The sequence below is a fragment of the Mastigoproctus giganteus genome, chromosome 11, assembly GCF_048544385.1.
Source record: "Mastigoproctus giganteus isolate SK-2022 chromosome 11, ASM4854438v1, whole genome shotgun sequence".
Lineage (NCBI taxonomy): Eukaryota > Metazoa > Arthropoda > Arachnida > Uropygi > Thelyphonidae > Mastigoproctus > Mastigoproctus giganteus.
This window is the reverse complement of record NC_143585.1, coordinates 120,365,873-120,389,683: the sequence shown is the minus strand read 5'-3', so window position 1 is coordinate 120,389,683 and position 23,811 is coordinate 120,365,873. Positions and strand designations below refer to the sequence as shown.

At 39.8% G+C, this 23,811-nt stretch overlaps 1 protein-coding gene across 1 annotated transcript in view; it reads left to right on the top strand.

Annotated features, from left to right (window-relative positions):
- The window catches only part of LOC150078390 (vesicular integral-membrane protein VIP36-like), a 163,907-nt gene that overhangs the window by 10,459 nt on the left and 129,637 nt on the right, over window positions 1-23,811 (top strand). Inside the window, exon 2 of the mRNA XM_090384345.1 lies at window positions 16,569-16,684. Coding sequence (XP_090240471.1) covers window positions 16,569-16,684 — 116 coding nt within the window. The remainder of the gene's footprint in view (window positions 1-16,568; window positions 16,685-23,811) is intronic.

Here is a 23,811-nt window from a genome sequence, read left to right as displayed (position 1 = left end):
CAGTCAATATCTGGGAAGTTAAAATCCCCCATTATAAGACATTCCGATTTACTAGCCCACTCTATTTCTCTGTACAATTGATCATTGTACTCATTCGAGTCATTAGGCCTATAACACACTCCTACTCTAATTTTTGCTTTTGCAGTGCTTATGTCACACCAAACTGACTCAACAGTGCACTGTTCATCTATATCAACGGGATGCACTTCTTTTGATTTTATATTTTTCTTTATTAACAGCATAACACCTCCTCCCTCCCTATCCTGTCTATCCTTTCTGTACACATTGTACTCCCCAAATTCCAGTTCGGCATTCCTTATATCTGGGTGACACCACGTCTCTGATATCCCAACAATATCCACCTTTGATGTCTTGACCAACACTTCAAAGTCATCAAATTTATTTACTATACTTCTAGCATTGGTATACATGCAAGTATACATGCACCTATTCCTATTCCCAGCCACTCTAACACATCCCATATACCCACCTGTTTCACGATGACTGACATCCGTCCCTGAAACACCCAACACCCCTCGCTCCAGGTCGCTACTTATTCTAATAGAAGTTGTGCAAGAATCACCTTCACCTCTGCCTACGGCTACTGTTAAACTATTAGTCCTTGTATCCCCCCAAGCTATCAGTTTTCCGACCCACCTAACACTGCCTCGATAGCATCAGCAAATATTCTTGCACCCTTTCTATTTAAGTGTATCCCGTCCCGGTAGAAGCAATCTCTCCTGTTAACAAGTACAGTCTAGGCTGAAAAAAATTCTACCCCTTGAGCCTTGCACAATCTTTCCAGGGCCGAATTGACGACAAGGCTCTCAACATATACTCCCTTCTATCGTGTCTGGGCAGAATTGCAGACACTTTCAAATTCAACCCTACTTCACGGCTTTTTTTCAACAGTGACCTGTACTTGTTAAGTAATTCTGCCGGTCTCCTACTCTTAATATCATTAGTGCCAACGTGTACAACTATATCACCTTTTGTGCCCTTAAAAGATGATATCTGCTCTACAACGTCATCGACCTTTGCCCCTGGCAGACATATCCTGGTCCTGTTCCACCTATCCTTTTTACAAAGCATGTTTCCCGTTTCCCTGACAATAGAGTCACCAACAACTACTAGTTCCTGAGGGACCAGCGCATTCTGCCTTGGGGGTTGCCACTGTGTTGCGTGATGACCAAGTGCAAGCTCTGGCTTTGATGTGGCCAGCTGAGAGCCTGATGGGCCCCTCAATTTAGATCTTTCGAGGGCATCCACCCTGTCCTTCAAACTCTCATATAGGCCCATTACAACGCTGAGTTGTCGCCTGATTTCCTTACACTCCTTACATCGCGCACACACAAAGACATCCCCCATAGCAATGTCATTTTCCGTTCCAGAGAGTTCAGCAAACATTTCACAAGTTGCACATTTTTTTAGGCTGTGATGCGTTGGAGAATCGCCCCCCCCCACCCCGCAGTTCTTCCCCAAGTCACAGCACTCCTGCCACTTTGTGCCCGTTGCTTTGCTGCTCTAGTTTGGGGCATGATATTTTAAATTAATAAGATCAATAAATTAAATTAAATTAAATGTCAATACACGCTATCTAATAGAAACAGTGAAGCGTATTACTGTTTCTATAATTATATGTTAGAGCTACCTAACCACCTCAATTAAAAAATTTGAATTCCCTATCACTATATACAAAAACAATGCCTGCAATATTCGGATGAAATAACGGTTTTATAAAGTATTACGTATATCTACAAAAACTGTTTATACAAATTAAAATAAAAATAACCAGCGTAATTGGAACTATAAGACTACGTATTAAGTACAATATAGAATAACAATTATGTAAATAAAAAGCAAAAACTTATCGTTTTTTTCGGAGCCTGTAACTTGCAGCTGTATTTTCTAAAGAGAGTCAGCGCCCTCTCAATGAATCTAATGTTCTGGATTTAGATGAGTATGGGTGAAAACTGTACAGCAATTTAAATACTTGGGTACAATTATTCAGGCTGATGGATCATCTGTGCGGGAAATTGAGAGAAGACTGGGTGAATGTCATAGGAATGCTCAATTCTGTGCTATGGAATAAAAATATTATTAAAAAACTACAGTTCAAATATATAATGGTCTGGAAGCCTCATTTTAGGAATGATGTAGGGCTGCTGGAGCAAGTGCAGAGAAAGGCAACAAGATTAGTGAATGGAACAAAGGATTGCTCTTATGAAGAAAGACTTATGTTTTGCAAATTACAGTGTCTGGAGATAAGGCACCTGCGAGGTGATCTGATTGAGGTGTATAAAGCTTTGAATGGTTTGAGCATGCTCAATTCTGATGGGATTATTCCTCTAGCTCAGAATAATCACCTGAAAGGGCATAAATTCAAATTAAGGAAAGACAGTTGTAGGATAGATATGTGGAAGTTTGCCTTTATCCAGCGTGTGGTCGATTGCTCAAACAAACTTCCATCTATCGTTGTAGAAGTTGATAGCTTAAATAGATTCAAGACAGAACTAGACAAACATTTGGAGCAAGTGGATGGGTGAAATTAGAATATTTTTTTTTTTTTTTGTTGGCTGATGCTATATAAGCTTGCTGTCTTGCATCATGTGCCTTTGCTAATACTAATGCTAACATTGGTCCACATAGAGCACTACCCATTGACCACCACTTTGTATTCTCGCACTCATCCATCCTTTTATCCATTGTAGCAACTTGCTCTTAATGCCATACTGCTCCAAATTTGTACATTAATCTTCCATGTGCAACAGTATCAAAAGCTTTCCTGAAATCCAAGTATATGATATCAAAATTATTTTTTGCATCCAGTTCCTTTGTGACAAATCATAGCATCCAATCAAATTGGTCAGACAAGACTTCCCCTTGACAAACCCATGCTTTGAATTATTTCTGCAGTCTTGTATAAATGATTCTGCAATGCTTCTTTAACCAATGACTACATTATTTTCCTTGGAACAGAAGTCAAACTAACAGGTCCGTAATTACTTGTGTAGGAGTAGTGGCATGTGATGCAAGAAAGCAAGTGTATGAGCTTATGCAGCATCAGCCAAAAAAAAAAAAAAAAAAATCACACCATTGCCTCCAAATGCCTGTCCAGTTCCTCCTTAAATTTATTCAACCTATCAACTTCCACAACGACAGATGGAAGTTTGTTCCAGCAATTAACCACCTGCTGGCTAAAGGCAAATTTCCGCACATATATTCTACATCTGTCTTTTCCTAATTTGAATTTATGCTGCCTTAGGTTCGTAATCTGAACAAGTGGAAGGATCCCCTCAGAATTCAGCGTGCTCAACCCATTCAAGCCCTTATATACCTCAATCAGATCACCGCGCAGGTGCCTAGTCTCCAGCCACTGCAATTTGCAGAACTTAAGCCTCTCTTGGTAAGAGGATCCCTTCATTCCCCTCACCAATCTTGTTGCCCTTCTCTGTACACTCTCAAGTAAATCTACATCCTTCCTAAAATGAGGCCTCCAGACCTGTACGCAGTACTCAAGGCATGGCCTGACCATTGCCTTATACAGAGGGATAATCACCTCCTTTTCCATGCTAACAAAATTCCTATATATCATTGAAAAAACCCCATGACCTGCCCTGGCAGCCTGTCTGCATTGCTCAGAAAACTTCATAACTGACTGCACAGTTACTCCCAGGTCTTTTTCATTTTCTACCACACAGTTCGTACGTTTCTCTGGGGTTACTTCTACCCATATGCAGTACTTTGCATTTGTCAAAGTTAAACTTCAGTTGCCACTTCTTAGCCCATCTGCATCTAGATGGGCTAAAAAGTTGCCACTTCTTAGCCCATCTGCAAAAATTATCTAGATCCTGTTGCAATAGCACACTGCCATTACTGTCATTAACAACCTTGCCAACCTTTGTATCATCTGCAAACTTCGACAGTAAGCCTGATATACGATCACTCATCGGTGAAGACAGGATATTAGAGCTGGAAAAGGAATTAGAAAATGTGAATTGGAATATCATCGGTTTGGCTGAAACAAGAAGAAGAAATGAATCACTTATAAGTTTATCAAGTGGAAATCTGTTGTACACCAATGGAAACAGTGAAAGGAGTGAAGGTGGAGTTGGGTTTCTGGTCCATAAAGAGTTTAAAAACAACATTTTGGAATTCAAAAGTACATCACCAAGGGTGTCAAGACTAATACTCAAGATTTCTAAGAGGTACAAGCTAAAGATTATAATGATTTATGCACCAACATCGAGCCATGATGATGAAGAGGTTGAAGAAATGTACACTGAAATTGAGAGTCTTCTAGATGAGCAGAAAACCCACTGCACTATTATTATTGGGGACTTCAATGCTAAGGTTGGAAAAAGGCAAAACAGCGCAGAAAGAGGAACTATAGGAAATTTTGGAATTGGTGAAAGAAATAAAAGAGGTGAAAGACTTGTGGAATTTGCAGAATCTCAAGGAATGTCAGTAATGAATACTTTTTTCAAGAAAAGGGTGAACAGAAAGTGGACATGGAAGAGTCCAAATGGATTAACAACTAATGAAATCGACTTCATCCTCACTAACAGAAGATATATTGTGAATGATGTTACTGTCCTGAATAAGGTAAATGTTGGAAGTGATCACAGAATGGTAAGATGTACACTTGATATAGATGTAGGAAAGGAAAGGAAAAAACTGACTCGAGTAAATAATACAAAGGTCTTTGAAATAACAGAGGAGGAGAAAAAGCAGTATGTACTGGAACTTAAGAACAAGTTTGAGCTTCTGCAGACTGCTCAGGACCAAGATATCGACGAGGAATATTACAACTTTCTGAAAGTGATAAAGCCCAAGAAACCTATAGGGAAACAGAAATCCAAAGAAGAAAAAATTAGTCAAGAAACACTTGTCATGATGAACCAAAGACGACAAATGAAGAGCAAGAAAAACACTGACAGGGAGAAAATTGAGTATACTGAGTTATGCAAAGCCATTAGAAAGAGACTCAGAGAGGACATAAGAAGATTTAACACAAGAAAAGTAGAACAAGCATTAAGGGAAAACAAAGGATTTAAATCAGCAGCCATGAGCAGGAACACAAATGATACTGAAACTGAAGAATAGCGACAGTGTACTTATAAACAGCAGAGAAGGCATAATTCAAATAGCAGAAGACTACTATAGAGAATTATACAAGGAGCGAGGGAATGATACCAGCAGTGGGGAAGATGGATTGCAAAGTAGCAACACATACGACATACCCGATATTCTTCCTGATGAGGTAGAACATGCATTGAAGAAAATGAAGAATCGGAAGCCCCGGGGGAAGATGAAGTTACTGTAGAGTTGTTAAAATTGGGAGGAAGAGACATAGCACAAAAACTGGCAAGGCTCTTCACAAAGTGCATTAGAAAAGGTGTGATGCCTATGCAGTGGAATAATGCAATCATAGTTTTGCTGCATAAGAAAGGAGATAAATCAGAAATTGCAAATTATAGACCAATTAGCTTGTTATCCCATATCTACAAGTTGTTCACAAGGGTCATTACTAACAGATTAGAAAGAATACTTGATGAGAATCAACCGAAAGAGCAAGCTGGCTTTAGGACAGGATTCTCAACTATGGATCACCTTCACGTAATATCACAGCTAATGGAGAAAGCAAATGAATATAAAACACCATTATGCCTAGCATTCGTGGATTATGAAAAGGCATTTGACTCCATACAGCATAAGGCAATGTTTCGGGCACTGGAAAGACAAGGCACAGATACTCCATATATTATGATTTTGAAGAAAATATATGAGAGTGCTACATCCTTTATTAGACTAGACAAAGACAGTAGCAAATTTAAAATCGAGAAAGGAGTTCGACAAGGAGACACAATATCTCCGAAGCTGTTTACTGCTGCCCTTGAGGAAGCTTTCAGAAGATTAGACTGGTCGCAGAAAGGAGTCAATGTGAACGGAGAGTACCTAAACCATTTACGATTTGCAGATGACATTGTGGTCATAAGCCACGATCCCAAAGAATTAGAGGAAAATCTTAATCAGTTATGCACAGTTAGTAAGGATTTTGGACTAAAGATGAATATGGCTAAAACAAAAGTAATGATGAACAAGTATGCCACGGAAAGGGAAATAATGATTGAAGGAGCAGTAATTGAAAAGGTGGAGTTATATACTTATCTGGGACAAGTTATTAGCTGTAATAATGATAAATGGCTGGAAGTCAAGAGAAGAATAAATTTTGGATGGATAGCATTCAGGAAATATAGTCACATACTGAAGAGCAATATCCCAGTTTGTCTGAAACGTAAAATAATGAATCAATGTATACTCCCCACCATGACTTATGGAAGTGAAACTTGGGCACTCACCAAAAGAATGGAAGAGAAGCTAAGAACTACACAGCGAAGAATGGAACGAATTATATTGGGAATCAGACTGTTAGATAAGAAGAGAAACACATGGATTAGGCAGCAAACTCAAGTAAAGGACATCCTTATCAAAACTAAAGAACTAAAATGGTCTTGGGCAGGACACATAGCTCGAAGACATGATGACAGATGGACTAAGAAAATAACAGAATGGTACCCAAGAGGAGCTAGAAGAAAACCTGGAAAACAAAGGCGGAGATGGATAGATGAAATTCATGAGTTTTTGAGTAGTAAATGGATGGCCAGTGCTCAAAACAGAAGGAACTGGAAAGTTGCTGGAGAGGCCTTCATCCTGCAGTGGATTGAAAACGGCTGATGATGATGATGATGATGACCTTCATCAATATCATTGATAAATATACAAAACAACAGTGGACCTAACACCGAACCCTGTGGGACTCCACTAATAACATTAGTCCACGATGAGCAGTGTCCATTGATTACCACTCTGTCTTCAGTCTCTCAACCACCCCTTTATCCATAGCAGCAATTTGGCTCCAATGCCACACTGCTCCAATTTTTGCAGCAGTCTTCCATGTGCAACAGTAGCAAAAGCCTTTCTAAGATCCAAGTATATATTATCAAAGTTATTCCCTGCATCCAGTTCTTTTGTGACTGCATCATTGTATCCAATCAAATTGGTCAGGCAAGACGTCCCCTTAACAAAACCATTCTGTGTCTGAACTATAACTGAAGTCTTGTCTAGATGATCCTGCAGTGCTTCTTCAACCAGTGCCTCCATTAATTTTCCGGGAACAGAAGTTAAACTAACAGTTTTATAATTACTTGTCGCCCTTTGATCCTCCTTTGTGAATTGGGGTCACATTTGTACATCTCCAGTCCATGGGTACTTCCCCTGAGTCCAAGGAAGCTCTCATAATTATGGCTAAGGGTTTGCTTACTTCCTTTGCTGCCTCCTTTAATATAACTGGATAGATCCCATCGACCCCAGATGCCTTTCTTGTATTTATCTTCAACAATTTCTCCTCCACTTTACTCTCAGTTATTACAAGATTCTCTAGCTTACTGCCAGAGTTGAATACACCTCTGGCATTTCCCTTGCTGAATAACTCCTCATGTGTGAATGTCGATGCAAAATATTCATTTAGTTTGTTAGCTACCTGAGCAGGATCATCAACAGTTGACCCATCGATATCAAGTGGACCAAACTGATTCATCCCCTTCCATCTCGAGTTTACATAAGTAAAGAACTCTTTGCTGTTTTTCTTTGCATCCCTTGCCAAAGATTTCTCGTAATCTGCCTTCGCCTGCCTAACCTCCTTTGTAACTTGGTTACATAGGCTTCTGTGTCACGTGTTAATTTGTATGTATCCCATGCAATTTTCTTCTCTGCCATATGTCTCATTAGTTCATCTGACATCCACTTAGGCCTAAACCTTGAACAATATTTCTTAGTATGTAAAGCCTAGTAGCTTCCAAGATAAATTCTTTGAATTCTTCCCATTTTGAATTTGCTGTTGGTAACATCATCAGTTGGTCCCACTGTATAGAATTTAAATACTATCTCAGTCCATCGTAGTCGCCTTTACGAAAGCAATAACCCTTCCCTTTACCCCTAATGGTAGTTACCTCTTTGAGTAAATTCCACTTCAGCTCACACTGTGATCACTGCCACCTAATGGTTCATTTACCTGCAGATTCTTAATGCATGAATAATTACTACTGATAATAAAAAGAGTATTACTCCATCTAGTTGCCTCCCGAATATGCTGATGTAGAAAACAATCATCCAATAAATCCACAAAAGCCTTGCTAGTGTATGAGTGACCAGCCCCCAAATTCCAGTCAGTATCTGGGAAATTAAAATCCCCCATTATAAGACTCTCTGATTTACTGGCCCACTCTATTTCCCTGTACAGTTTCTTATTATACTCATCAGAGTCATTAGGCCAATAGCACACTCCCACTCTCAATTTTGATCTCCCAATGCTTACGTCACACCAAACTGACTCGACACTGCACTGTCCAGCAATGTCGACTGGACAGTGCAGTACTCCCCAAATTCCAGTTCTGCATTCCTTATATCTGTGTGACACCATGTCTCTGAAATCCCCACAATATCTGCCTTTGATGTTTTGAGCAATACCTTAAATTCATCAAATTTATTTATTAAACTCCTAGCATTGGTGTACAAGTATACAAGTATACATGCACCTGTTGTTTTTCTTAGCTACCCTAACACAACCCATGTGTTTATTTGTAACCCAATGATTCCCAGCAGTCTCTGAAATATACTGCATCTTATTTTCCAGGCTGCGGCTCATTCCAATAGAAGCAGTGCAAGAATCACTTTCACCTCTGCCAGTGGCTACTGTTAATCTATTAGTCCTTGTTTTCCCCCAATCTTGTAGTTTTCCGACCCACCTAACACTGCCTCGATAGTATCGGCAAACATTCTTGCACCCTTTCTATTTAAGTGTATCCCATCCCTGTAGAAGCAGTCCCTCCTGTTAACACTGTAAGTATTTTTAATACATTAAGGACATTTAAAGACATTCATAGAGTAACTCTTCTGCATTTTTTCGCTGCAAATTCTTTTATTTGATCATCACATTGTAAGTCTTTGGTTAAATCACAGTTTATGGAAAGAATTGATAAATAAGTTAATCTTTCATTCGTCATAGTTGTCCTATATTTGTTTTCTATATAGGACATCCTGGAGAACGATCGCTCCGCCTCACAGCTGGTGATTGGCAACGCCAAAAAAATTTTAAGATTGTATAGCAATTCGGAAAAACATCAACAAGTTTCTTTTCATAAATTAGCTTGAATATATCACCGAATGAGTCTGGCTTAGTCTGTAAGTAGGATTTTAACTAAATGCATTCATTGACTAAATGTTCGTCTATGTCATCCAAATAATAATCAACAACATTGCGTGCACTTTCCAAGTCAATATTTTCGATATTAATGTCTTGCAAATCCATTAAAAATTTGAATCTTTTGCTAAATTCCCCATAGACATGGCCTCTTCTGTATAAATCCATAATCAACTTATCTAATGCAATGTTTAGCGTAATGTTTAAATTTTTCTGCTCCATTTAGTGAAACTTTCTTTGTAGATTTATCCAAAAATTTTGAAGTAATACATCTCTTTTAAATCACTGTATTCTTTTTCCGCACTACTTAATTTTTTGACTGTCTCCTCGTATTCGTTTAGTTTCTGATCTGATTGTTCTTGTATGTTGCTCACGAACGCTTCTAATGACGTAATTAATTTCTCACCTTCACATATGTCTAAGCTTGGGGTCTGCACCTTTTTGTTAACTAAATTGAATCTGTCTAAAACGTCTTCCGAAAAAACAGTTAAAATCGCAGTTGCAAGTTTCGCCAAATTATTATATAAATTCTGTGCCTGTCTTCGAAAATCAAGTTTCTCATCCATATTGTCACTAAACGTTTTTAATATTATTATTATCATTAGGCATATGGTGCAAGGAAGCCTGAGGCTTTTGCTGCAACACAGAAAAAAAAAAAAAAAAAAAAATTTTCTAAGTTACCCTAAGAGAGAGAGAGAGAGAGAAGTAGAAGGAAATCACCAAGGAAGAGAAGAATGATGATATCCAGCTCAGGACCATGGGTGTGCCAAGCCTATACTCACCAGATGTGAGCCCCTGGGGTTTACGTTCATGATATCACCGTAACTATTTTTTAAAGCTCTAACACAGTGGTTTTCAACCTTTTTTTAATAACGGCACCCATAATTAATTTATTTTATTTTGCGGCACTCCTACTCAATTTTCTGCCTGTTAGAGCCGATACTTTTTCTCTGTATATATATATTGTGTTCTTATTGAAGATTATGATAATGATATCTAGTCAAGTTTACAGTATTAGGAATTTGTCAGTTGTGCAACATTAATGCTAGATTAATAACATTTAATTAAATAAAATCTACCAATATATATATATATATATATAATATTAAAAAATATATATGTTATATGATATTTATTACAATAATATAATTATAAAAATTACATTTCATAATACAAATTATATATATATATATATATATATATATATACACAGTTTTTTTTTTTTTTTTTTGATTTGGTAGTTGTTGGCGCATCGGCTTCTGTGGCCATATTGCACCTCCCAAGGTTTTTGCAGTACTTTGATCCAAGCCCGAGGCGGGAATCGAACCCGCGACCTTTGGGTTGCCGGGCAGGTACTTTACCCACTCGGCTAGCCCGGTCGGCTATATACACAGTATATAATTTTATTCTTTATACAGAGGTACTAAGTAAACATCAATTATAGATCACCACAAAATTAAAAAGATACTGTACACCTTTTTATAATGAAATAAACTATAACCCCAGGGGCTCACATCTGGTGAGTATGGGCTTGGCACACCCAGGGTCCTCAGCTGGATATCATCATTCTTCTCTTTCTTGGTGATTTCCTTCTACTTCTTTCTCTCTCTCTCTCTCTCACACACACACACACACACACACACACACACACACACACACACACACACACACACACACACACACACACACAGGGTAACTAAAAAATTTTTTTTGGCTGGTGCAGCATAAGCCTCAGGCTTCCTTGCACAATATGGCTAATAATAATAATAATATAAATTAAAAAATAATAAGTTTAAGTAACTTAAACTCAAATTATGTGGCACCCCTGGAATGTTGTTGCCCCACTCCGGTTGAAAGCCACTGCTCTAACAGCATCAGTGACAAGACCATCTAGTCTGGCTTAAACTTTTTAGCGAAAATTTTAGTTTTGTTTCACGATTTAGAAGCTTCTACCTATGGGTAGTTGCAGAAAAGAAAACATTTGTTGCACTACTCCAAAAAAGTTCACAATTAGCATTAGCATTTAGCATTAGTAGAGGCATTTGATGCAAGAAAGCAAGCTTATGCAGCATCAGCCAAAAAAAAAAAAAAAAAAAAAAAAAAAGTAACATAAATAAATAAAAATAACCACTTCCACTTCACCCCTCTGTTCGTTCGAAATACCTGTCCAGCTGAGCCTTAAACTTATTTAGGCTATCAACTTCCACGACAAGGGATGGAATTTGCGTTGCACCTTTAACTGCTTCCCCACAAACTAGATTTAGGGAATGCACAGCACACGGCACATAATCAGCACATTTATTTTTTTGTTTGAGATGTGCTTGCACACCATTGTATCGGACGGACATATTTGCAGCATTGTCAAAAGACTGTCCTCTACAATTATCCAGTGGCAGTCCATTTTTTTCTAGAAATTCTTGTAAGGAATTGAATAAAGATAAGCCACTGTGACTACTAATTTTTATGAAAGATACAAATCTTTCATACACTTTTCCCTCAAAACAGTATCGTACTATAATAGCTAGTTGGTCATTGTGGGACAAATCTGGTGTTGAGTCCATCACAATTGAGTAGTACTTTGCATCGTCTCTATTTATTTCAGCTATAATTCTTTTTATTACTTGTTTTCCCATAATCTCCATTATTTGTTCATAAACTGTTTTTGATAAGTACGAAGTGAAAGGCTTTGGCCGCAGTTCTCGTTGTTGGATATGTTCGCGCATGAATGGATCAAACTCTGCTAGTAATTCCAGAGCCCCCATAAAATTACCATTGTGCAGAGAGCCAAATATTTCCTCATGACCTCTGGATGCTAAGCCCCTTACACTTAAATATTTCACCACTGCAATAACACGTTTTAGGACATTGTGGTAATATTCCATATCTTTTCTTAGTTGCTCCTGCAACTGTTTGTCAATAACAGACTTATTTTCTTTACGTGTTAACCATACTAACAATGGTTTCTTATGTTCATTATGTTCATTCGTGACTTTCTAAACAAGGTCCTATATGTTTCTGGTCAGAGAATCCGGTTGTGTATTGAGAAGGGACTTTAGAGAAAAGTTTGCAGACTAGACAACAAACACTTCCCATACTGGGAGAATAGCACAACCAAGATCTTTCCAGTAATTGACCATTTTTAATTTTTTTCGTATAAAGTACTTATTTGAAAATGATCTGTTTTATTCTTTGTAATTCCTTATTGAAACTGGATATATATTTTTTTTATCTTTATTTTGGAAATAAGTCATTTCATGTGAGAGACAGTGATTAATAAAATTATCATGTAACTGTGTAGGCCACAAACCTACGTCAACATATTTAGCAAGCAACTCTGCATTTTCTAAAGCCTCTTCTGCCTCTTTATCAATATCTTCTTGCAAAACAGCAACAGAGACTTCAGAGAACTGGTCGTTGTCTAGGTCTTGTATATTTTTGTCTGGTACTGAATGTCCGTCAACATTGTTTTTAGAGGTTCTTGGTTGTGTTTCTAGTTCTAGTAATTCTTCGTTATTGTTATATACATTTTGTTTTTTCTGTTTCTCTTCAGTTAAGTTATTCTCTGTTTCGCTTATTACTGCACCTATATCGTTTAGATTCTCATTTTTATTTTCCAATACAAAAATTTTGAAATTTTGGCACATTTACTTCTTTCTTTTTCTTTATTTAATTGTATTTTTCATTTTTCAGCGCCGCTTTTATATTTTCTACCAGACATTGTTTTAGATATTTATTTAATCTGAAAAGAAATTAAAAAAAACAATCCACCACCATATTAGGTTAGTTGTTGTGGGGGGATTATTTTTTTGTGTTATTTTTTATTATTTACTTAAAAATTTTCTTATTAACTTATTTAAAATTTGCAATTCGCTGAACACCCTATTGACCTCTTTATCACCCCCACCTACGCAAATCTGACTACAATTTTCAGAAAATTCCAATTTCTAGGGTGTGTAAAGCGGTTGTTAGCAGAACATTAAAGCCACACATTTTGTTTACAAAATTTAACAAACTGTTAATGAGCATACATTTACATAAATACAGCATTTACATAAAAGAAACAAATAATTACATACAAGCTTCCCAATTTCATATATATATATATATGTAAACCGTGCTACAAGACACTACACTATCTCTCTCTCTTCTCAAGTTATTCTCAATATGAGAATTATTAACATCAGTTTGTATAAGTTGTATTTTACATAAAATTGACTCCAAAACGATTACTCAATCATTCTCTTACCTTACCAATTTTTTTTCTTTCTTTCTCTTACATCAGTAATATTTACTTCATATCTTATTACTCCTTTAGAATCTTTGTTTTAGCCTCTCACACACACAAAACGTATTACATCTGGTACCCTCTTATCTCAATAACATTCCTTATAGGTCACCCATTCTGCCTTAATTAATATCTTATCCACCCTAGTTATCACCTTAGTCATCCCTTTTTACTCATGAGGTTTATCTGTTAATAAAATTTATTTCTCTTTGCACCTCATCTTATATGTTACCTTGTTTGGCACTTGGCCTAATTTAATGATATAGGTTAACCTATCCTTACTGTACTACCCTTATAAATATAATTTCTTTGCTAATTCCTTTACATTATTACTTTGATTTTACTACTCTTGAACCACCCTTACATTTATTCATAATCATTAACAACAGGAATGTTCCTTTCTTTTACAAGGACTATCACTCAATGGCTTACAGAGCTAGGTTATGAATCCTTGAGTTCAGGATTCAATAAAAAAACAAGGAACAGACTTACTTTTCGACTTCGCCGCTACTTCCAATGTCATCGCGTTCAGGTTTCCCATGCAGCTATCAGGCTTACTTCAGATCCTTGGGCTCTCCGGTTTTCCTTCGAGCCAGACAGGCTTACTTCAGATCCTTGGGCACTCCGGTTTTCCTTCGAGACTGACAGACATGCGTTCACTGCTGGGGAAACACCGGTTTTCTTTTGAGGCTGACAGGCTTACTTTCACTTCTGGGGCACTCTTGACGTGACACACCTTGTGTAGACGATATATTCACAGGTGTACATACCTGGCTCATTCTCTTTACAAGGGCCTATATTACCAAACTTGCCTACCTCCACTTCAACTAGCACTCATAACCTTCTTTCCCCCCTTTGACCACACCACACAGAAGTCAGACACAGAATGCTCTTTTCTCTCAATTTTTCTCTCCCCGAACTTCACTCTACCCCTCAAGTTTGGCACACCTCCCCCAACCAATCCTCCCCCGCTGTTTAAATTTACATTCCTTTCAATTTGCCAATACAATTCTCCCAAGCTGTCTCCCTAGCGTGCAAACCAACCGTTTTCTCGAACTTTCTTATTTTTTTTTCACAGGCAGCATGACCCTTTCATATCCACTGGCAACCTTCAAAAACACTCATTTTCGTTTCACACCTTTCTCTCTAAAAGTATCCCAAAAATTAGTCAGCCTGATGCCATTTTTAATTGGATGCGAACACTGGATGTCCACTTATTTCCTGTGTTGGCTCCAATGGCGTCTTAGATCAAAGGAGGCGCCTCGCATAATCCTGCTTCACGTCTTATTGTTCTTCCTTAAGCAACCCCTTCACGCCCGTTCTCAAATGTCACCCCTTTACTTAGTCCTGCTGTCCCTGTTTGCTCTCTCATATTATTTGAATTACTTGTCTACCCCTTTGCTACTATTCTCAATTCTCACGCTTAAACTATCCCATCACTAAATCTAGCGTTCTTCAAACTTTAACATTACCACTAGCAAAACAATTATTTTTATTTTAAATTTGTAAGATCTTACATTGTCATTGTCAAGTAGGTAAGCTTATAGCTTACGCTGCTTACTAGTGCTTTCCACTTACTTCAAATAAACAGTGTCCAGTTATGTTTATCATGGCTCATTTTGAGGAAATGCAAAAAACGATTGAATTTACGTGCCCACAAAAGATTTCCGGAGAGTGATTTAACTTATATTTATTTAGTATTTAGTTAACTTTGCCGATACTTACCAGTGAAGAAACGAAGCGCCTGAACAGTACACTTCACTGAACAAATGACTATTTAATATTCAACTATACTGTACTATACGTAACCTCAAATGTCAAATGGTGAGAGCTACGCTAAGCTAACACGCTTTACAGGAGCTAGACTTGTACTCTCATTCTGACGTTGCCACATTATTTGCATAATTGACAAATGACAAAGTATATTTTGATTTAGTGACTACCAACAGAGGCGATAGAAGACAGAGCCGTATTTATTATTTACTGTCATTTAAAACATTGATATTTGATATTTTATTCAAATCCAGTAGTGTTGCAGACCAACAATTTAAACTTCATCTAGGTATGAAAAAATTTTGTATAATTTGTTTTTTCTTAAATTTTTAATTTAAATTTTTATTTTTTTTTTACCACGAAGGGGTCCCTTTGATTGAATGGGGCCCTGGGCTGCAGCCCATAAAGACCATGCCTAAATCCGCCCCTGGATGTAGAGCTGCTGGAATGAGTACAGAGAATGACAGCGAGATTGGCGAGTGGAACAAAGGGTTGGTGTTACCAAGAAAGGCTTAAGTTCTACATATTGCAACTTCTGGAACTAGGCACCTTTGAGGTGATCTAATTGAATTGTATAAGGCCTTGAATGGTTTGAGCAAGCTCAATGCTGATGGGATTCTTCCTCTTGCTCAGATTACTCACCTAGGAGGACATAAATTCAAATTGAGGAAAGACAATTGTAGAATAGATGTGCAGAAATAATCCTTTAGCCAGCTGGTGGTTAATAGTTGGAACAAACTTCCATGTGTTGTAGTGGATGTCAACAACTTTAATAAGTTCAAGCCAGAAGTGGACAAACATTTGGAGCGAATGGATGGGTGATATGAGAAGTTTTTTTTTTTTTTTTTTTTTGGCTGATGCTGTATAAGCTTGCTTTCTTGCATCATATGCCTCTACTAATGCTAATATAGAGCAGTAAAAAAAAAAAGCAACATATACAAGACTAAGACACTATTAGGAAGATACTACTAATGCCCAACTACTAATGTGGGCCGCCAGGATTAAATCTCTCTCTGCTTGCTCTCTTAGGTGTCATAATACTACCACTAAGTTGTCTAAGTAGTAGTGTCTTGTGCAGTAAAATGTTATTAACTTACATACTTTAATTTTGTAATATATATCCTTCAACCTGACTTCTGTTTGTGTGATTTTTTTTAGTGTTTTCAATAATACATAATTATATAGGATTATATATTGTTATCCCCCCCACATAGAACATACATTACTTACTATTGAATTTTATTTTAGGTTCTGGTGTGAGTGTACCATATTGGGATTTCTTAGGAAATACAATGGTTACCAGTAGCTATATCAGATTAACACCAGATCAGCAAAGTAAATTTGGAGCAATATGGAATAATGCAGTAAGTAAATATTTATAATTTGGAACTTCATTGTATAAAGCAGTCAGTATCATTTTCGTTTTATTAAAATTATGAAAGGAGGCTTTCATGTCAATGTTGAGCATAGAAATATTTTTTGAATTCCTTGTCAGAATTAACAAATAAAATAAGAGTATCATGGCAGTTTGTCTTTGTAATTTAATTATTTCTTCTTTACTTCATTCTTTTTCTTCACTTCCTACTTTATCTACAGATTTTTCTCCCTTTAAATACTTTTGCTGTTTCATCTTATAACCACCATAATATTCTTTTTGTGCAACACATTTTGATTCTATCTTTGATTACACCTAAATAAATAAGAATATTATCATCATTTAATAGCTGTTGTATTCTGCTTTACTTCATTCCATTTGCAGCCTATTTATAAATAGCACTTTATGTTATAATCTTTGATATTGGCCACTCACTTTTCTCTTATTGTTGGAACCATAAAATACCAACAGGGCTAGCCGGATGGGTAAAGTGCCTGCCTGGCAACCCAAAGGTATATAAGGTATAAGGTATGTTAGTGTCTAACGGCTCCTGGGATTTCTCCCATCTCCGCGGGTGTACATTGTATCGGGGCCAGAGATTTGAAGTGTGTGGGGGTCGTGTGCTGTATATTGTGTTGTGCCCTTTGTTCCTCCGGTCTATTAGCCGCCGAGCCCCTAGTGGGACCCGACGTTACCACACCATGCCACGGGGAGGCTGACCGGGTGTACCACTGTAGCTAGAGTACTCTGGCGGGTCCTGCCACCTACTTTCCTGGGATTTCAGTGGCTAGAACCAGATTTGAGAATGAGATGATCGCTGTTTCTTGAGCAACGGTTGTAATTTTAACAGAGCGTAGGGTTGTTCGCTGATAACTTGTTCTAGGGCCAAATAGGTCGGGCAGTAATTTTGATGTTTTTAGATTTAGACCTGTGGGGAATGCGTGTGTGTGTATATATAAATATATGTATATACACACACACGTACACACACACATATATATATATATATATATAAACTAAATAAAAAAAAAAAAAAAAAAAAAAACGTTGTGCAAGAGAAAAGTAAGGGAGGAAGGCAGAAGACTGGAGGGTAGGAAACAGAAGAAAGGGGCCAAAAGGGAAGATGGCCCCTGATGACAGTGTGGCATGCCCAGTGCCTCACCAGAGAGAGGAGTGGGGTGGCAGGTGGACGAAAACCACCACCCCACAAAAAAAAAAAAAAAATCATTCTGTAAGAGAAAAATAGGGGTGGGGGAGTAAAAGAACGGATGGCAGGAAACAGAAGAAAGAAGCCGGAAAAAAAAAAAATAAATAAATAAATAAAAAAATAAAAAAAAATAAAATAAAAAATGAGAGAGAGATATACTCCGCAAGTTCAGGGTAGGTACAGCTAGCACGGCCAGTCAGTTGGAGCCGACAACTTGCTGGAAATCCAGCAGTGTGAGTGCTGCTATGGTGGATGGGTCATGTTCAGTAAGGTCTAGTTCAGGTGCCGTCATTGGGGCTCCATTTGGTGAGTCTGTGTCGCATCCAGACTGAAGGCTGGTCCAGTAGTCCATCAGAACGAACAGTGGGGGTGGTCAAAACCTGGAGTCCAAGATTGATGGTCAAGTCCAGGGATCGATGCTAGGCCTCTTCTTGATGAAATGTGTCACATCTGGTCGAGAGAAATCAAGAAATCAATGATGAGAAATCAATGTTTGTCCAGAAATCAATGATGAGGAATTTGTCAAGGTATGTGCGGACCCTGTCTTTTATTGCACTGCTGGTCAAGTCTTGTGCAAGTTGGTCCAAGGCGTTAGCATCCATGGCTCAATGATGCGTAGCAACAATTGGCATTCATGGTTGTTATGACCTATTGATTTGGATACTAAGGTGGTGGTAGCGCTTTCTGCCTGGTAAATAAGTCCATTGCAAATTGAGTCAGAGCTCGGTAAGTTTCTTCATTCCGTAGGGTTAGGTGTTCTTGATTTTGGTAGTTGAAGCGTAGTTTTGTTATTAGGATCCTCCTGAAGTCCTCGTAGATTTCACAGCTGTGGGCAAGGTGCTCCCACGTCTGATCCTCTCCACAGTGGCAGCGGGGTGAGTCTGAAATTCTGAAGTCATGAAGACTCCAGTCCTGGTGAAAACCAGACAGGTGTGAGGGGGTAGGAGGCCCTGACATCAGGGAGGAATCTTTTGGTGACAGCGCCTTTAGTTGATGCCTGCCATCTTTCTTGCCAGGTGTCTGTTAGATGTTCATTAAGTCTCTTCTTTTCAGCGTTTCTATTATTTGCTGGGTCAGTGGTGAAACCTGCACAAGTAACTGCTCTTCCTTTGGCTATTTGGTAGAGCAACCCATGACGAACAATCTCCAGGTCCAGTGGAAGAGATCCAGTGAGGACCTGGAACGCATGGGTGCTGACAGTGCGACAGGCACGCGAGGACAGAAGGAGAAGAGAGCGCTGGATAGTTCCTAGGCGCGATCTGTTTACTACGGTATTGGCCTTCTTGTACCAGACTCCAGAAGCATAGGTGATAACCGGGATGAAAACTGCCTTATAGAAGAGTGACAGCGTTCTCTTCTTTAAGCCCCAGTCCTTCCGGGCAACTCTTGAGACTTGGGCAGCATACTTCCTGATCTTAATCCTGAGTTGGTCTAGATGAGGAGTGAAAGAAAGGTTTTTGTCTAAGATCAAACCTAGATATTTAAGCTCTGTTTTTAGTTTTACTGTAACACCATTGACCTTGATTTGGGGTGGTCTTCTCAAATCAAGGGTGCCTTTTAGTAGGATCGAATTGGTTTTCTCTGGGGAGATCTTTAGGTTGTTATGCTCTGCCCAAGCTTGAAGGGTAGAGATGGCCTGGTTGGCAGTTGCTTCTAGTTGGGTTCTGTTATTGGCAGAAAAGAGCATGACCAGGTCATCTGCATAGGCCTGGGTTTGTACATTGTTGAGTTTGGTGTTCAGGAAATCATCCAGCACCAGATTCCAGAGGAGAGGCCCCAGGACAGATCCCTGAGGGCATCCCCTGAAGACTGGTCTGGAGACACTGCAGTGGGGAGCAGACACGACAACTCGCCGGTCCTGGAGATAGGTCTTGATGCATCTATATAAGTTTTCTGGGACATGCGCTCTTCGGAGCCTGCCCAGGACGTTGGGCCACCAGAGGGAATCGAAGGCACCAGCAAAGTCAAAGGAGATTAGTAGAAAGTATTTGGAGTTGCAGTTGGTAGCAGCTTCAATGATTGTTTCCAGTGCATCAATCGTGGAGCGTCCTTTCCGGAAACCGTACTGCTTAGGTGAGGAGAGACCAGCGTCATTGTAGTGGGCTTCTATTCTATGGGAGATCATCCGTTCGAGAAGTTTGCTGAAGACTGGCAGCAGTGCAATGGGCCGGTAAGATTGTGGCAGATCATGTGGTTTGGTTGCATTCTTCAATATAAGTCTAAGGATTGCAGTCCTCCATTGTGTGGGGAAGAATCCTTGGTGGAGACAGTGGTTTAACAGGTTGAGTATTGTAGTGGGAATAAGTTCAATGGCCTTCTGGACGATTTCTGGATCGAGCATGTCTCTGCCTGGAGCCTTCTTGTTTCTGATTCTAGATGCAGCTAAGTTGAGCTCGGTTGTGGTGAAGGGTTCTTCAATTGCAGTTGTGTGATATGTTTCATTTTCCGTGCAGAGCTGTAGCTGTTCCGGTGTGTGTGGGTCAGCAGGCTGCTGGAATGTAGCGTCTAGAATATTATTGATAGTATCTTGCCACGATTTGGTGTACAGTCCGTTCGGTAATTTTGTGGTTGATACGACCTCACCTCTGGGGAGCTTGTTAGTGGTCACTTTGTACACAATCCCCCAGGGATCGGCGTTCCCTTCAGTGCTTACCAAGGCTTCCCATGAGCGCCTTTTCCGCTGTTTTATTGTTGTGGTATACTGGTTCCTGGTCACTCGATATTGCTGCAGTAAAGCCTCTGTTTCTTCTGGAGGCCATGTTCTTCTTGCACGTTGATAGCGTTTTCGTCAGTAAATGACTTCGCGTCTAAGAGTCTGGAGTTCAGGTGACCACCAGGGGACAGCACCAGGTGTGAATCTCTTCTTTTTGATAGCCTTGTTTGCAGCATTACTGACGAGCTGTGTAATTGCGCATTGATGCTGGTCTGGGCTGAGGCCGCTAGGATTGAAGCGGCTGGCTGCACTGGTCAATTCCTCCTTAAAAAGGTTCCAGTCAGCCTTATTCAGGGCATATCTTCTTTGTTGAGTTCGGTTGGTTGGTTGAGTGACTAGTGAACGGTGTAGTTGGAAGGTTAGTACCCTGTGGTCAGAGGTGGTCCAGTCCTCACGGACTGTCCAGGAAGCAAGGTGCTGAGCAATGGAGCTTGAAGCTAAGGTGATATCTATTGTAGCTTCCCACAGGGTACTGGAGAAAGTTGGCAGGCAGTTAGGTTTGTTAGAATGACCAGGTTGCTGTTAGACAAGTAGTCCTCAAGACGTTGGCCATTTCTATTTCCTCTGTGATTTTGAGTTCGGCTGTGCCAGGCTGGGGACCTGCAGTTAACATCAGCCCCTATAATGAGTTTTGCATTTGGCATTTGTAGCTGGATGGTCTGTAGATATCGGGTGGCAGGAAGAATATCTTCCCCCGGTCGACAGTATATCGAAACTAAGTAGAATTGCCCCAGTGGTGAAATTACATGGGCGCACACAGCCCAGCTAGTACACAGATCAGTGATTTTGGTGACAGTCAGTTCGGGATTGCGAACGACGATCGCGGCCCAGGGTGTGTCACCATCAACCTGGACCACTTTAAATCTCAAGGGGTAGCCTTTTACCTCCTTGTTATGAGTGTATGGCTCCTGAAGCAGCAGCACATCTAAGTTCTCTTCATCTGCCTTTTTGACCAGTTGTGCAGCAACAGCCTTGGCCCTCTGAGCGTTATGTTGTGCTATTTTCACGGTGTGGGTATTTAGGTTTGGTCTGTTACTCCCCATATTCTATTCTTGATTGTTGAGCACTTCTGGCTTCGAGATAAACTGGGCAACTGCTGTCACGGAGCGAATGGTTGGCTGGCACCTTTAGGGCCTTGCAATTGGCACATGTGGGAGGTTGAGACTTTTTGGGACATGTAGCGTATTCATGCCCCATTTCGGCACAGTGGCCACAGGTGGGCAGATTTTGCCTGCACATGTGCGTGGTGTGGCCGAAACAGCAGCACCTGAAACATTTGGGGACGGCTACATGCTCCCTAAAGCGGTGGCTGCCCCAGTTGATGTAAATTCTTGTTTGTTGGGAGAGGATCTTCCAGGCCTTGGGTGATAGCTCAAAGACCCAGTTAATGGTGTGCCCAGCTCTGGGTTTTGTTTGGAATTTAGGGATTATGTGAGAAGTTGGTTCTTCATCTGGGAGTTCCTGTTTCAAGTTTCTGTGGAAAATTTCGCTTTACAATTCCTCTGGAAGGAGATCCTTGTCCACATCTAGTACCAGTATGCAAGGGCCCTTTTGTCTAGGGGGCTCGGCCAGGAGTCCCAGAGATGGTAATTTAGGATTCTTAACAATCAGTTCAGCATCCTCTTTTGTGGCTGTTTCTATAATTACTCCTGTATTTCGCGTTTTGCGAATTGACTTGATTTTAGTGTTCTTTAAGTCATCTGTCAAGGAATCCATGATGGTCTTCTTGACCTCCTCACTGGACATACGACCTTCATTGGTAAGGGGTTTAAGTACCACAAAGTTAGGTCTGGGTGATAGCGTTTTCTTCAGTGTAGTCCGTAGGTTGGCACCTGAATTGTTTGTCTGGTAGCTCAGTTCCTGAGATTCGGGAATAAAGTCCGGTGGTGACTTCCTCAGCGCATGGGCATATGTGGAGTCGCGCTGTCGCATTTGTTTTACTCCACAGTCAGTGTAGGCTTCCAATTTTGCAGTTGCCTTTTCGCTTTCCAGGTGAGTCTGGATAAGCAGCGATTCTAGCTTGTTCCATAGGGTGACGATTTCTGCCCTAAGAAGTGTTGTAACTCTGTTAGTTGGCTCTTTGAGCACGTTATCCAGTGCTACTTTGAGTTGTAGCGATTGTTGGATAACTGTCCCCTCAGGCATGCTGGGGTCAAGGGGGAGGTCAGGTTGTCTCATATCTGTGTACTCGGTTTGGGAGAGGGGGGGTTCCATGGTCCCTCTGTTTTGAGATTTTGACCTGGTTTTTCGATCAAATTTGGTACCGATTGATTTTTTGTTCTTAATGGGGGGTTCAGTTTGAGATCCCTCATGTTCTTCGTGTTGCTCTGCTATTTTAGGGTTGTCGGTCACTGGCAGGGTTGTGTTTACAGCCGATTTCCTCGATTTACCCTCCATTTTGAGCAGATACGAATTGACGAGTTCACTGCGGATGAGCGAGTGGCGAGACAGTCTCACAGAAGGAGCTCAGAAAATGAGTGCAGATGATACCCATTGCAAGTTAGTAGGTGAATCAACTTAAGAAGTGCTACACAAGAACAGTTACCACCAATAGGATTTACGTGCTGTTGTCACGTGCTATTTGCCCTGGGATGACATCCATATGGTCATTATAATGGTATTAAGTTACACCAGTGCTTGCAATATTATTTATGTCAAGTGGCACAGTTCTAATTTCTGCCGAAATCGTGGGGCCAAAATCAGCCGTTCACATCCAGTATCAGCGCCCTAATTTAAATAGCCGACTGGGCTAGGTGAGTAAAGTGCCTGCCTGGCAACCCGAAGGTCGCGGCTCAAATCCCTCCTCGGGCTTGGACCAGAGTACTGCAAAAACCTTGGGAGGTGTATTATAGCCACAGAAGCCGATGCGCCAACAACTAACTAGGGTGAAACGAGGCAGTCAGCGATTCCTGAGTTAGGCCTAACAATATTACAAAGGTAATAAACTAATGTCAACAGTTTACAAAATCTATTAAAATTTATAGCCAGTTAGAGAAAAACTTACTGACAATTTCTGGACAACAACTGAATTAAATAAAGCACAATGAATACATTAGGATATTAAATGAAGTGCAGCATACTAAAACATCAACCGTACTCGGCAACCCAAAGGTCTCGCGGGTTTGAATCCTGCCTCAGACTTGGATCAAAGTACTGCAAAAACCTTGGGAGGTGCATTATGGCCAGAGAAGCCAAT